The sequence below is a fragment of the Phocoena sinus genome, chromosome 2 (assembly GCF_008692025.1).
Source record: "Phocoena sinus isolate mPhoSin1 chromosome 2, mPhoSin1.pri, whole genome shotgun sequence".
Classification (NCBI taxonomy): Eukaryota; Metazoa; Chordata; class Mammalia; order Artiodactyla; family Phocoenidae; genus Phocoena; species Phocoena sinus.
The window spans coordinates 6,579,023-6,594,442 of NC_045764.1; the positions used below are offsets into that span (position 1 = coordinate 6,579,023).

Here is a 15,420-nt window from a genome sequence, read left to right on the forward strand (position 1 = left end):
CCTCCCATTCTGCTCAGTGAAAAGATTATAAAAATCTGCTTGTAGCCCATATGTGTACCATATTCTACATTCCCTCACTCACTCCTGCTCAGAAATGAATATTCCTGTGAAAAAGGAGCAGAATGTTAGTAGGTTTGCCACCCACTGATTGCCCAGAGACCAAAGCTACCAATTAAGAGAGATGGCTTCAAAGCCCAGAAATGTCGGACAAGCCAAATCAATTTTATTGCTACCACCTATCTAAATTTCTCAGGTTGACCTACAGAGGTCTTGATTTTATCTCTAGGTTTTCTTTTTTCAGATCATAGACGTAATAATGTTCACTGTAAAAACTCAAACAACACAGAAACATATACAATTAAAGTATAAAAAGCCACTACAGCATGTACACTCCCTGCCTTCGAGAGAACCGTCACAAACAGTTCAGTGTCTATACGTTCACACACCCATACACAGAACATTTTGAATTTAAAGGATCGTACTGAGCAATGTCCTAGACAAGCTTCTGAATGAATAGATGGGAGTTTGGTCATTCATTCAACAAACTCTTACAGAGGACTCACTATGTGTCAGGCATTGTTCTAGAAGTGGGGAACACAGCAGTGAAGCAGAGAACATCTCTGTTCATGGGATTCATGTATATTTGGAAGGGAATGGATAGTCAGTAAACAGGCAAACTAAGAAATAAGATCATCTCAATTAATGGTAAGTGCTGTGAAGAAAAGTCTAAAGCGTAATGGGAGAGAATGACTTAGGGTAGGGTGAACTAGCTGCTCAGGGAAGGGGGTCTCAGAGGAAGTAGCATTTGAGCTAAACCCTGAGTGACAGGAAGGAGGGAGCCATGCAGAAAACTGTGGGAAGAGTATATGCAATGAGAGACAGAAGAGGCTGGGCGTGTTCAAGAAGGGCGGTGTAGGGACTTTCCTGGCCGTCCAGCGGTTAAGACTTCACCTTCCAATGCATGGGGTGTGGGTTCAATCCGTGGTTGGGGAGCGAAGATCCCACACATGCCTCAGGGCCGAAAAAGCAAAACATAAAACAGAAGCAATATTGTAACAAATTCAATAAAGACTTAACAAAAAAAAAAGAAAGAAAGGTGGTTGTCTGAAGCTTAATGAGCTGGGAAAGCAGGAGGAGATGGTAGGGGCCAGATCATGCTGGGCCCTTCCAGTCGCATCAGGAGGTACCAGTGCAGAGGTGGAATGAACTCTCCAAGGAACAAAGAAAAAGATGGATTGTTCAGTAAGTGGTGTTGAGACGACTGGCCTTTCGTATTGAAAATAAGTAAGATGCCCATGCCACGTCCAATATAAAAACATTCCAGATGGACGACAATACTCGTAAAGTTAAAAGACTAGCAAAAATTGGAAGGTGATATTGACAACATATATGTGGGGGAAAGAATCAGTATTCGGGGCTTCCCTGGTGGCGCCAGTGGTTGAGGGTCTGCCTGCCGATGCGGGGGACGTGGGTTCATGCCCCGGTCCGGGAAGATCCCACATGCCGCGGAGCGGCTGGGCCCGTGAGCCACGGCCGCTGAGCCTGCGCGTCCGGAGCCTGTGCTCCGCAATGGGAGGGAGAGGCCACAGCAGTGAGAGGCCCGCGTACCGCAAAAAAAAAAAAAGGACTCAGAATATACGCTGAATTCTTCTAATCAATAAGACTAATAACCAAACAAGGCAATGAACAAAGGAGATGAGCTAGCAATTCACAGAAGAAAAAAGTGTGTGGCCCATAAGCATAAAAAGATGATTGACTCTACTAATTATTAGGGAAATGCACATGAAAACAGAAGCAAATGAAGGAGCATTTCATAGTCGTCCAGGTTCGCAGAAATTTAACAGCTCTACGATGACAAGAGCTGATGGGGTCTCTCTCGTGCCCTGCGAGTGTACATGGAAATTGGGGCTACTTTGGAGGCGGACTGGCATAGCTGCCCAGCAATGTCATTTCTAGTCTGGTGCCAGAGAGAAACACTTCTCCATCTGCAGGTGAAGATAAGGGCACTCAGGGTACATGTTTGTGGTAGTAGAGAAGCTGAGAAACCTAAATGTTCATGTGTAAATGGAATGGATAAATAAAATGCAGATGGCTATCTAATGAGATACAATACTTACAGGAGTTTAAAAGAACGAGTTGGATCTATTATCTATCTATCTATCTAATTATCAAAACACAGGTTCTTTCCCAAAAACATAAAATTGAATGTTAAACACAGTTACACGCTGTTCCATACAGATAGTATAATACCACTTTTATTCAGTTAAAAAGAGCACACAGGGACTTCCCTGGTGGCACAGTGGTTAAGAATCCTCCAGCCAATGCAGGGGACACGGGTTCGAGCCCTGGTGCAGGAAGATCCCACATGCTGCGGAACAACTAAGGCCACGTGCCACAACTACCGAGCCTGCGCTCTACAGCCCATGAGCCACAACTTCTGAGCCCGCGCGCCTAGAGCCCGTGCTTCGCAACAAGAGGAGCCACCTCAGTGAGAAGCCCATGCACCGCAACGAAGAGTAGCCCCCGCTCGCTGCAACTAGATTAAGCCCGCGCACAGCAACGAAGACCCAAAGCAGCCAAAAATAAAATAAATAAAAAATGAATTAATTATAAAAATTTTTTAAAAAAAGAATACTCAATAGTAAATCGTTGGCAAAACTACAGCAAAATCTGACCCACCACCTGTTTGTGTATGCCTATAAGCTGAGAGTAGTTTTTATATTTTGCAATGATTGGAAATTTGTTTTAAAGAATAATATTTAAATGATGCATGAAAATCATATGAAATTCAAATTTCATTGTCCATAAGTAAAGTTTTATTGGAACACAGCCAAGCCCATTTTAAAAAACATATTGTCTATGGCTGCTCTTGCTACAAGGGCAGAGATGAGTAGTTTCGACAGACCATAGAGAATGCAAAGCCTGAAATATTTATTATCAGTCCTTTATAGGAAATATATGCAGACCTCTGTTCTATATTATTCATGGACCTTATTTTTTAAGTGGCCGGGAGTATACACATCACATTCATGATGGTGACCACCTATGGATGAGGAGGGGATGGAACTGGAGAGACAGATGTCGAAGGGTACTGTGATGTTCGCAAATGTGAAAAAACTTAACAGTTGTCAGTTCTGCCTGGTGGGAATACAAGTGTTTGTTATATGAAGTCCTCGTACCTTTCTATACTTTTTTTTAAAGTCTCAGAAACGGTAAAACAGAAAAATATATTTTGTAGACAGTATTCTATATCAGTGCATCTAAGTCTGTCATATGTATTTTAACTTTTATTTTATATTGGAGTATAGTTGATTTACAATGTTGTGTTAGTTTCAGGCGTATAGCACAGTGATTCAGTTCTACATACACACGTATCCTTTTTCAAATTCTTTCCCCATTTAGGTTATTACAGAATATTGAGCAGAGTTCCCTGTGCTATACAGTAGGTCCCTATTGATTATTTCTTTCAAAGACAGCAGTGTATACATGTCAACTCCAAACTCCCAATAGATGTTTTAATAGTTGAATAGTACTCTATTTTACAGATAACAGGAATTTCTTCTCAAATCCCTTATTTATGAACATTTAAGATGTTTCAGTTTTGCTATCACAACCAGGACAGCAAATATCTTCACACTGCATCTTAAAGCATTTGTGTAATTATTTCTATTGAACAAAATCCTAGAAGTTGAATTCCTTGTTCAAAAAAATGTACATTTAAAAATTTGATATATGTTGTAAATCGCCCTTCCAAAATGCTGCATTGAGCTATTATCTTGAAAACAGAGATTATTAATATTTTTTGCCAAACTGCTAGGTGACAAGTCTTAAGTCATTATGGTTTTAATTTGAGGTTCAGGATCTCTGCATGGATTTATGAGATATTTGATTTCTTCTTCCCTGCAATGCCTGTTTAGGTCCTTAGAACTTTTTCTATTGAATTTTAGTCTTTTTCTCATTGATTTGGGAACTCTTTTACATATTAAATATACTGATTCTTCCCGTGAAAAAATTCACCTGGATTATATTTATTAACTCTGTTAATAGTCTTTTGGCACTTGGGAAGCTTTACATCACATGCAGTCACTATAAAACTTCTTCCTAGCTTTTGGCATAGTTTGGGATATGCCAAGGAGAGAACTGCTTTAGTAACTAATGGTCTCCACCATCTCCCAGAACCACTGGCCCTTCCAAGAATTCTCTGGGGTTGACAATGCACAGTGCCTTCCTTCTGTTCCAGAAGACGTGTGGTCCTATCCTAAATGCATTGCTCCATATCACGGGAGTTTGGTCAGGAAACAGAAACCACTTTGAGTATTATAGTTAGGACTGAGAGGTTTATATGATTATTGGAAAGACTGGGTATGTGAAAGTTAGGAAGATCACTTCCTGCAGATCAAGAAATCTGGAAGTTCAGGACTCGATCTCAGTGGCCTGAAGCACCAAAAAGGCATGACTGTCAAAGGATACTTGAGAGCTGCAGGAAGAACATCCCACCTGCAGCTACTGATGCCCCCATGCATGCTTATAATTGCTGCCAGAAAATAATGGCTTCTCCATCTCCTCCTCTTTCCAGATCTCTCCATGAGCCTCTCATTCAACCTGAATCCTATTTGTAAGAGGGTCTGGAAAATGTAGGTTCCAGCTTCTCAGCCCTTTGCCATACCAAGGAGAGCTTAGAAGGACAGAAATTGTGCTGAGTTTTTACAGGAGGTTGTTTTCAGGAACGAACAGGTCAAATCGAATCAAAAACATCCCCTGTGCATCAAAGGTTCATCGAGCACCAGTGTGCATAGTACTAAGCCCTGTGTTGGGTTGTTTGGCATGAAAGAATCTTGTTCAGAAAAGGAAGGTGAGAAATTAGGGAAAGGTCACTTTCACAATCAACCCAAATACATGTTACTCATTTGAATTTTATGACATTGTAATATTAGATTTACATCAGTGAATTTATAAAAATAATAAAACAGAATTTTTGTTTGTTTGTTTTTCGGTACGCGGGCCTCTCACTGCTGTGGCCTCTCCCGTTGCGGAGCACAGGCTCCGGACGCGCAGGCTGAGCGGCCATGGCTCACGGCTCAGCCGCTCCACGGCATATGGGATCTTCCCGGACCGGGGCACAAACCTGCGTCCCCTACATTGGCAGGCGGACTCCCAACCACTGCGCCACCAGGGAAGCCCAATAAAACAGAATTTTTAAAAGGTGACTTGGGAATTCCTTGGTAGTCCAGTGGTTAGGACGCTGTGCTTCCACTGCAGGGTCATGGGTTCGATCCCTGATTGGGGAACGAAGACCCCGCAAGTCATGTGGTGCATCCAAAAAAAAAAAAAAAAAGATGACTTGTCCACCTCAAAGGTCAAGGTAAGGAGGATACACCTAGATCACAACTCATTTCAGTAAAGAGAGACTTGGGACAGTGGGATTATTCTCTATTGTAATCCTTGGATTAGGGATGGAATTAGTGACGTCCGTTCATTTGTATTCTTGGTCTCAAAGAAAGTTGTTGCTGGAAAATAACACACAAATTACACTTTCAATCAAGTTATTACACAGTTCAACCTTATAATAGCAGAAAAGATGCCTTAGGCGCCCCAAAGGTAGAGTCACATCATTTTCTCTAGCAGAAGGCGGCCAATTTGGAGCACTGACTTGTGTGTCTGTGAGGTCCCTTCTAATTCTTGTACTTAGGTTGAGTTTCCAGGTTTCTAATTAAGAGATATTTTTGAAGGGTTGTATTGCTGCAAGATTCTGTAGTATGTTCTCAGCTTATAAAGCACTACCACATTACCTACGTGATCTTTATGACTTTGATCACCTGTGAAAGAGGAAGGGGGGGTATTTTCAGCCTAATTTTAGAGAAGAAATGAAAACTGCAGAAGATTAAATGAATTGCCCAAGATCACCCAGTGCATGGTGACAAGATCCTTCCTCTCTGAGGTCTACCGTCTTCTTGCCTAGATGCAAACAGAAATGTTTATATTTTCATTTTTATGCTCTAATCTGTAAGATGCTCCAGTTCTTTGCCAGTTGTGTGCATTTGGGGTGAGGATTTCCAGAACTTGTTTTTTCTTTTTTAAAAGTCCAGAAACATCAAAAGCATAAGATTTTAAAGAAGGAAATTTGTAATTTTCTACTAACATATCAAAGCGTAAATTTTAGGTTAAGACCTAAGTATATATAATTTATTCTTTCTTGAAAAGTCTGTAATCATATGTAAACTCAAGTGAATATTAATTGCGTGTATATTTTGGCCTCCCTTAATAGAAGTTAGAAGTTCATTTGTAATGCATTTATTATAGAGTCAAGGAGGAAAAACAAAATTCATACCAAAGAGAACACATAGAAATAAGTTGCCCTGGTACAAATGTCTTTTGAAATTCATTAGCTGTTACTGATGAAGTTCAGTTAGAACCATGCGGTTAGAACCACATGGGAAATATGTCGATTGGGAATCAGGAGTGGAAGAAAAGATATCTGCTTTTTATTAAGACCTGAAGTGTGTCGTAATTGGGTTGAATTTCTACCCAGATGGTCCCCCTCATGCTGACATCTGCAAAGTGTGGATAAAACCGTGTTGAGGTGTTATTTTCTGTGACTGTGTGGACACATGTTACCCAGTTAAAAACCAGGAACTTGGAGTCCTTCAAGCAGACTCCTGCTAAACCATGCTGAGACAGCTATGCTTCCTGGAGCATGGAGGTTCCAAGTAGTTTCACTATCAGAGAAGATTTGGAATTCCTTAGAGCAGTTATAAATGTTTGGTCTTCCATCAGGCAAATCAATGACAAAAGTGTAGATTAAAGACTGTCAGAGTCTACATCAAGTTTACAGTAGTTATCCATGAAAATGTAAGTCATTAAAAAAGATGCTTTTTTAGGGCTTCCCTGGTGGCGCAGTGGTTGGGAGTCCACCTGCCGATGCAGGGGACACGGGTTCGTGCCCCGGTCCGGGAAGATCCCACGTGCCGCGGAGCGGCTGGGCCCGTGAGCCATGGCCGCTGAGCCTGTGCGTCCGGAGCCTGTGCTCCGCAACGGGAGAGACCACAGCAGTGAGAGGACCGCGTACCAAAAAAAAAAAAAAAAAAAAAAATGCTTTTTTAAAGTTAAGTTGTGAAATGTCATGAGCCAAGTATGTATATTCATTTGATTGGTATATTTCTAAGTGAAAAGTCTAGCTCAGACTTAGTCAAAAAGAACCCCCCATGTGTATGACATTTAAAAAAATGTTTTTAATGGGTAAATTTATTATCACATATTTTAGCTGGCTGCCACGTTTTACAAATTATTAACAACCCATGTTCTCCCTGTCAGACAACAGAAAGATCAGAGTAAATGGAACCAAGGAACCTATAGAGTTTAAATCGAATCAGTGGTTTGGAGCGACAGTGAAAGCTCATAAGGGGAAAGTGGTGGTGAGTATCAGCTGCGTGCTGCGGGGCTGCTTTGCAATAACATGTACACTGCAATGTTTCACAACTCCTATCTACCAAAATCCCTTCATGGAAGAATACGTTGGATTTTCAAAGATGAGCTATCAGCATTCCAAAAAAATTTAGTGCTTCAAATTAAAGAATCTATTTTAGTCCTTAAAGCTACAGGAAGTAAAGCTGGTTTTCTGGAAGATTGGTTAGATCTTTTCAAATATTTCAAAAACAAATAAGGAAGATAGAAAAATAAAAGCTAAATCCTAAAAAGGTAAATATTTCATTGCTTAAGATTGATTTAAAGGGCTGACTAAAGTTTGACCAGAGAAACAGGAGTACTACTGTTAGGATTCTTTAAAAGTTAATCTACTGTGATGTCATTGATCCTCTTTAGAACTATCGGAAAGTTTTCTTTAAAAATATAACTACCAGTTACATGGTTCTCTGAGTACACTGATACTTTTTAAAGTAAAAATTTCTCACTCACAGATAGAGATCTTTTGGCTTTAAAATGCTATGACTTTGTGATTCTCTTCTCTATAGATCCGAGTGATAACATGTGTCTGGTTTACTGAGAAATAAATAACTGTATAAGTTGATCTGGAAACTTTTTTGTTATTGGGGGATTTTTTTTTTTTTTTTTACTGTTGGCTCTAATCTCCTTACAAAATAAAGCAATAACTTTTGCTTTTGGGATTTGTTTAAAGGTGTTTGAATTATGATTTAATAAAAATAAGTATCTAAAGGAAATGCCTTGTTTTATTTGGTCTGTGGTTAACGCCCCACAGAAATTTTGACATAAAACAACTAATATATAAAACATAGATAGCCCTTTTTAGTGACAAATCCAGAATTTACAATAGGCTCTCTGTAGAATTGTATTTGCATTAATATAGTTCTCACATTCCAGGACTGGTAAAAACTTTTTAATCCTTTAGTGATTTACAATGTATGTGAATAGCTATTGAAAAGCTAATTCCATCTAATAACTATTTGGGGTTAAAAAATCTTTTGGTACTATATTGATTTTGATTAAGTCTTGAAAACTTATATTATTGTGCATTTATTCAATATTTGTAGAAATCTTCAGAATTATTGAACGTAAAATAACACACCATGTTCATAATAAATATGCTTAATTTGAGGGCATGCTTGCACTTTCAAAATTATGTGGTAGGAAATAGGATAATATAAAGTACCTTTCAAGTTAATTTTTTCCTTGAGCACTGAAACTTAGCAGCATAAAGAATTAAATTCTACGCTGTGTGACAAGTCTTAGAACTTCAAATTGCTGTGAACAGAAGTATCGATTTTGAATATCCAGGTATCATGTGTGTTTGGGTCGAAGCCTGAATATTATCACATCATCATGTCTCACATCAGTGTGAAACTGAGCAGGTATAAAAAAGATAATTTTTTAGGGCTGATAGCAGACAAACACTGGAAAGAATTTTCATGGCATTAAAGTGTTCTATGGTGATATGGAAGGTGATGCGAGTTGGCTTATACTGAACCACATAGGTAATGCTTTCCCTTCCAAACTCCTACTTTTCACCATTCCACCTTATGTTAAATGTCTTAACCACATAGCGCCCGAAGTTAAGGGGACTTAGATGTGTTAGAGAGCTTTTCAGTATTGGCTAAGACCTCACAATACAGAGAGAGACAAAGCCCCAAAAAACTTAAGTTATTTTAGTAAAGATAACTTATATTCTCAAGTAAGAAGGGTGCTACTTAGTAAAATTATCTAGAAGTCGTTACACATTGGACTGATTACCAAGGACATGTTTGGAATCATGAAAAGACTAAAATCAGGATCTGCCCCCACTTTTTCTGGCATTGTTTTAAGTGTGATGTCATCAAATTAGGAGAGAGGCTAGTGGTTCCATATTCTAGAAGTCCCTAATTCTGCATCCTTAGAAATGAGTGGTTGAATATTCAGGTAAAACACAGTTACGTAGGATTCGAGCTAGCAAAACAGAAGTCAGAAAGGTGCCTGTGTTTTCTACCTGTTTATGTTTATTGCCTGTCTCATTCCTAGCAAAATTAATTATTTAACTTACTTAAAGAGGATTTCATATATCCTCTTTTATATTTCATAATCCAAGAATCATGTTTTTCTTACTATTGTTTAAATTAATTTTTGTCTTGTCATGAATAAAAACTATCAAATGAAAAATAAACCCACTGTGATAAGGGGGTAGCAGTCCAAATGTAAGTCGTTGTTTTAAAAAAATCGTCAGGTGCACCCTCAGTGATAAACCAGAGGAATCCACAAAACAGAGGTTTACAAACTTGTCTGCATCCTTTGATTTGAAAGTAGTTTTTCTTTAAGCAACAATTAAACCAAGAAAGGAACTAGTTCTCTTTTTAAGACATCACACTGATTCATTCGCTGTTTAAATGTTCATTTGCTTTTATGTAGGTCCAATTAAAAAAAAAAAGAAAATACGAGTTCTTTGCCTTTAGTAAATATTTACTTTTGCTAGGCTACTTTGATTTGATTTAAAATCCTGTGGGGGAAAAAATCTCATTCCTTTGTATATGCTTAATTTGTTCCAATTCTACAGTGCATTAATGTTGAAATATTGGCTTTGGAAGTTTCATTAACTCTGACTACCGAGGTACTCATTAGCATACTGGAGGCCAATTAAGTCACTTAATAATTGAGCATTGTTTGTTACAAATTTAGGTCCATTCATCAATAAGTCAAATCAAAGCACTGTATGAGGAATCTACATCCAAAAAAATTTTATTGTCTTTGATGTCTCCCAGGCCTGTGCTCCATTATATCACTGGAGAACTCTTAAGCCGACGCCAGAAAAGGACCCAGTTGGCACGTGCTATGTAGCGATTCAGAATTTCAGTGCGTATGCTGAGTACTCTCCTTGTCGGAACAGTAAGTTATTTCTATTCTTGGAACTGAAATTTAGCTCAAGCTTTTCTGCTATAGACAGTGCAGGCAACCCCAGAACACCATTGGTAAGGGAAAAGCAGTGGGGGTAAAGATGATGGACGGTCTTCCAGGATGCCTTACTGTAACGTGAGGACCAAGACACGGAATTCTGCTGATCGTCTTCCGTGTTTCAGAAATTTTCTGTTCTTAGATATTCTGCAGTCAAATTGATTGGTTCCTTATTTTAGGCCTTAAACTCTCCGCCTCTACTCCAAATTCACACTGCATTGGAAAAATGCTACCTGTCCGCTTGTTAATTGTAGGAATGGTGTTAATTAGCATGACTGGACCCAAGGGCACAGTGGATATGAGTTCTCCACCTAGCCTGTGTTCTCACAGATCAAACCCGTGTCCCCTGCACTGGCAGGTGGATTCTTAAGCACTGCACCACCAGGGAAGTTCCTTAAATGGCTTTAAAAGAGGTGTTCCTGGACTTTTCCTGGAGGTGCAGTGGTTAAGAATCCACCTGCCAGTGCAGTGGACAGGGGTTTGAGCCCTGATCCGGGAAGATCCCGCATGCTGCGGAGCAACTAAGCCCGTGCGCCACAACTACTGAGCCTGCGCTCTAGAGCCTGCAAGCCACAACTACTGAGCCCGCATGCCGCAACTACTGAAGCCCGTGCACCTAGAGCCTGTGCTCTGCAACAAGAGAAGCCACCGCAATGAGAAGCCCGAGCACCGCAACGAAGAGTAGCCCCTGCTCGTTGCAACTAGAGAAAGCCTGTGCACAGCAACAAGGACCCAACACAGCCAAAAAATAAATAAATAAATAAACTTATATAAATAAATAAAAGAGGTGTTCCTCATAGATAATAAGACTCAGTTATGCATTCATTCAACACGTGTTTTTTGAACACACTGAGCACTATGTTTAGGGAATAAAGCACAGGACAAGAAAAAGCAAACCCCTGTCTTCAAAAAGCATATTCTAGGGCGGGAGAGAGACAACATATGCATAAATATATAAGTTCAGATCCAGCAATTCCACTTCTGGGTATTTATCTAAAAGAACTGAAATCACTATCTTGAAAAGATATCTGCACCCCCATGTTCATTGCAGCACAATTTACAATAACCAAGTCATGGAAAAACCAAAGGATCCATCAATGGATAAGTGGATAAAGGAAATATGGAATAGATAGAGATATGGATATATACACAATGGAATATTATTTAGCCATAAAAAAGAATGAAGGCTTGCCATTTACGACAACATGGATGGATCTTGAGGGTATTATGCTAAATGGAGTAAGTCAGATAAAGAAAAATACTCTGTATGATCTCACTTATATGCAAAATCTTAAAAAAAAAAACCCACACAAACTCACAGAAAAAGAGTACAGATTGGTGGTTGCCAGTGGTGGGGTGTGTGGGTGTGGGTTAAACGGGTGAAGGTGGTCAAAACGTACAAGTTTCCAGTTATAAGATAAATCCTGGGGATGTAATGTACAGCATGGTGACTGTAGTTAGTAATACGATATTGTATAGTTGAACGTTGCTGTGGGAGTAGATCTTAAGAGCTTTAAAAAGATTGTAACGGGGCTTCCGTGGTGGCGCAGTGGATAAGAATCCGCCTGCCAATGCAGGAGACACGGGTTCGAGCCCTGGTCCGGGAAGATCCCACATGTCGCGGAGCAACAAAGCCCGTGCGCCACAACTACTGAGCCTGCACCCTAGAACCCGCAAGCCACAACTACTGAGCCCACGTGCCACAACTACTGAGCCTGCGCTCTAGAGCCCGTGAGCCACAACTAGTGAAGCCCATGCACCTAGAGCCGGTGCTCTGCCACAAGAGAAGCCACCGCAATGAGAAGCCCACGCACCACAACAAAGAGTAGCCCCCGCTCGCCGCAACTAGACAAAGCCTGCGCGTGGCAGTGAAGACCCAACATAGCCAAAAGAGAAAAAGATTGTAACGATGTGTGGTGACAGATGTTAACTACATTTACTGTAGTAATTATTTCACAGTATATACATAAATCAAATTGTGTTGTACACCTTGGACTAATATGTCAATTACATCTCAACAACAAAATTTGTTTAAATAATAAATAAGTTTCTAATATAATGGCAGGTAGTGTAAAGTACTACAAAGAAAAACATAGCAAGGCAAAAGAGTAGGGAGCGACGTGCCTGGGTAGGGAGAGGAGCTGTTTCAGACAGGACGACGGGAAGGGCTTCTCTTAGCAGTTATTGGAGCAGGAAAGCAGGAGCTTCCCAAGCATGGCATCATCCATTAAGAGGGATATTTTGTGTCGTTTTCCACTCAAGGTCATGCTGCTGAGTTCTGTAAGAGGTCCTTATTATTATGCTAAAGATAAAAGTCAGGGAATTCCCCGGCAGTCCAGTGGTTAGGGCTCTACGCTTCCACTGCAGGGGGCACGGGTTCGATCCCTGGTTGGGGAACTAAGATCCCGCAAGCCGTGTATCATGGCAAAAAAAAAAAAGTCAGGTAGAGCAATAAATAAATCCTGAATTTATTCATAAAATTTATGGTAGAGCAGAGATTCAAAACTGAACTTGTTTCATCAATTTTTACACCTATCCATATCACATTTCTTATGATTTGCTAGAGGTACCTCCCCACAGCAAACTACTGTAGCTGAAATGAGGAGCCCGTCCTTCACATGCCTCTTACCTTGATGATATATCCTCTTCCAGCTAACATCAAGGATGATTGTTTAGAAACCATGTCACTGCTTCTTGTTCTGCCTTTTTATCTGACTGCCCATGTGATGGGAGAGCTCAGGTTAAAATACAGCATAAGCCATCTAGACTTGTGGATAGGAGTTGCAGGGTGAGTTTGAACCATTATCTAGAACTTTAAAGTATAGTATGCTCTCATTTTGAGTTACACGGGTATATTATGTTGCGAATTTATTTAGCGTTTACTTTCCTAAATAAAAGAATAGCTTGACACAGGTAAAGGTGAAGTTTATGTCGAGCTGCAGAATAGCCAAACAAATGGCCAGGAATTCTGTTCAGTCTAGTACACAACTCTGGTCTCTCTCTTACTGGAAGTACTTCCTTCTCAAATGCACCCAAGGAGCCGGCTTCCTGTGTTCCCTAAGGAGTTCACAGTTCATAAACACAAAGCCACCTTGTTCATGAGCATATGGCCAATATCACAGAACAGGGATATTACTTTCAAAAGAGAATTTCAAGAAGCCTCTCATGTTCATGTCACACTGCAAAGCCCCTTCACTGACACTTTGAGCAATTTGGGTGGTAGTCTGCTCATTCATATTAATGACATGCCTGTAGCTCTTACAGTCATTCATAATTTAGATGGCAATGGTTTACACACACCTTTCCATTCTCCTTGGGAAGCCAACACATGATACCGTGATTCCCTGGATTCCTGAGTTTACTCTTTAGGGCATAATTGTAAAGTTCACAGATGCTCTGAAGTTCTAGGAAGAAAGATTCCTTCAGCTCTCATAAACTATAATTGTAAGAGAAATACTTACTTTGCAAAGGAAATAACCTCCCATTTCTATTATAATCACCACTTCAACATTTGAAGTTGGTTGCTCTCTCGATGAATTTTATGAAAAATTACTGTTTTCTCTGAATTTTTTCAGTTTCCTGTTTTGCAGCAAAATGATTTCAAAGAATGGTCCTGTTTCTTCCTTTCTGAATAATTTACAATATTGAAAAAGTCAGAGTCGATTTTCAAAAGGATTTATAAAAAAGATTTATGCATTAAAATACATTTCATAAATACAGTCAACACATCTATGTTCACATAATCATATATCTTGTGTTCATATATATTTCTTGTTGCATACAGCTATTTACAGGCATGAACTTCTAGAAAAATGGTACCTGGACATTTGAGACTTTAAGGAACTTTGTAGCATTCATAACTATAAACCACAAAATATAGTTACAAAATAAAATATATTGTAAGGTACTGTGCACTAAACATTTGTTAAGAGGGTAGATCTCATGTTAAGTGTTTTCACCACAAAAAAACAAACAAAAAAGCAAATTTGATTGAGGGTGGGGAACACAAGAAATCTTTTGGAGGTGATGAATATGTTTATTCCCATGATCGTGGTGGTGGTATCATGGTATGAGGCATATGTCTAAACTCATCAAAACGTACACAGTAAGATGTGCATTTTTTTGGTATATTAAGTATACCTCAGTAAAGCTGTAAAAAAAAAAAAAACTTAGCTTAAAAAAAACACACACAAAGCATCGACATTTGAATTAAAAACAGATCATCAAAAAAATACAGTACATGAAGTAGAAAAGTATTTTAAAATATAAAGGGAACATCTGGAAAGAATGGCTGATGACGGTGCTAAAATTAGCACTAACCAAAGAGAAGAAAAAACAGAAGGCATTCTAGGAAAAGCTGGAAAGGCCTGATCCATTTCAAAAAGCTTCTGGAACAGGCACATGTCCAGCCTATAAATTTTTCCTGGGATGATGTGCTTTTCCTTTCCTGCCCTCTTATTTTAGCTTCCATTCAGGAGTATCCTTGATAAGAAAGGAGTAATTATTTGCATGTTCGCATCTAACTGTATAATGACTGAGATTCCCTCTACTGAACTATATTTTGGTTTTAATTTAAGTACTTTAGGAGTGATACTCTTTTAAAGTACAAGTGACAAGTAGTACATTCCTCATCCTAATGTCCCAGGATCCTAATATCCTGGGAATCCACAGTTGACCTGCCTATGGTTTAAAAAACTGTATTACAGGGCTTCCCTGGTGGCGCAGTGGTTGGGAGTCCGCCTGCCGATGCAGGGGACACGGGTTCGTGCCCCGGTCTGGGAGGATCCCACATGCCGCGGAGCGGCTGGGCCCGTGAGCCATGGCCACTGAGCCTGCACGTCTGGAGCCTGTGCTCCGCAACGGGAGAGGCCACAACAATGAGAGGCCCATGTACCGCAAAAAAAAAAAAAAAAAAACTGTATTATAAAAAAGTCCTATTGGACATTCAGCTAGTGAATTACATTGCAGAGAGTATAAAATAAGCCATTTCTAGAGAGTTTTCTCTTTTGTGAACACTAGAGTCCCTGTGAG

The 15,420-nt window shown here is 39.7% G+C and overlaps 1 protein-coding gene across 5 annotated transcripts in view; it reads left to right on the forward strand.

Annotated features, from left to right (window-relative positions):
• The window catches only part of ITGA8 (integrin subunit alpha 8), a 189,226-nt gene that overhangs the window by 18,566 nt on the left and 155,240 nt on the right, over positions 1–15,420 (forward strand). For all 5 annotated transcript variants that reach the window (XM_032622802.1, XM_032622803.1, XM_032622804.1 and 2 more), the window contains exons 3-4: positions 7,312–7,412; positions 10,200–10,323. In XM_032622802.1, the coding sequence (XP_032478693.1) occupies positions 7,312–7,412; positions 10,200–10,323 (225 nt within the window). The remainder of the gene's footprint in view (positions 1–7,311; positions 7,413–10,199; positions 10,324–15,420) is intronic.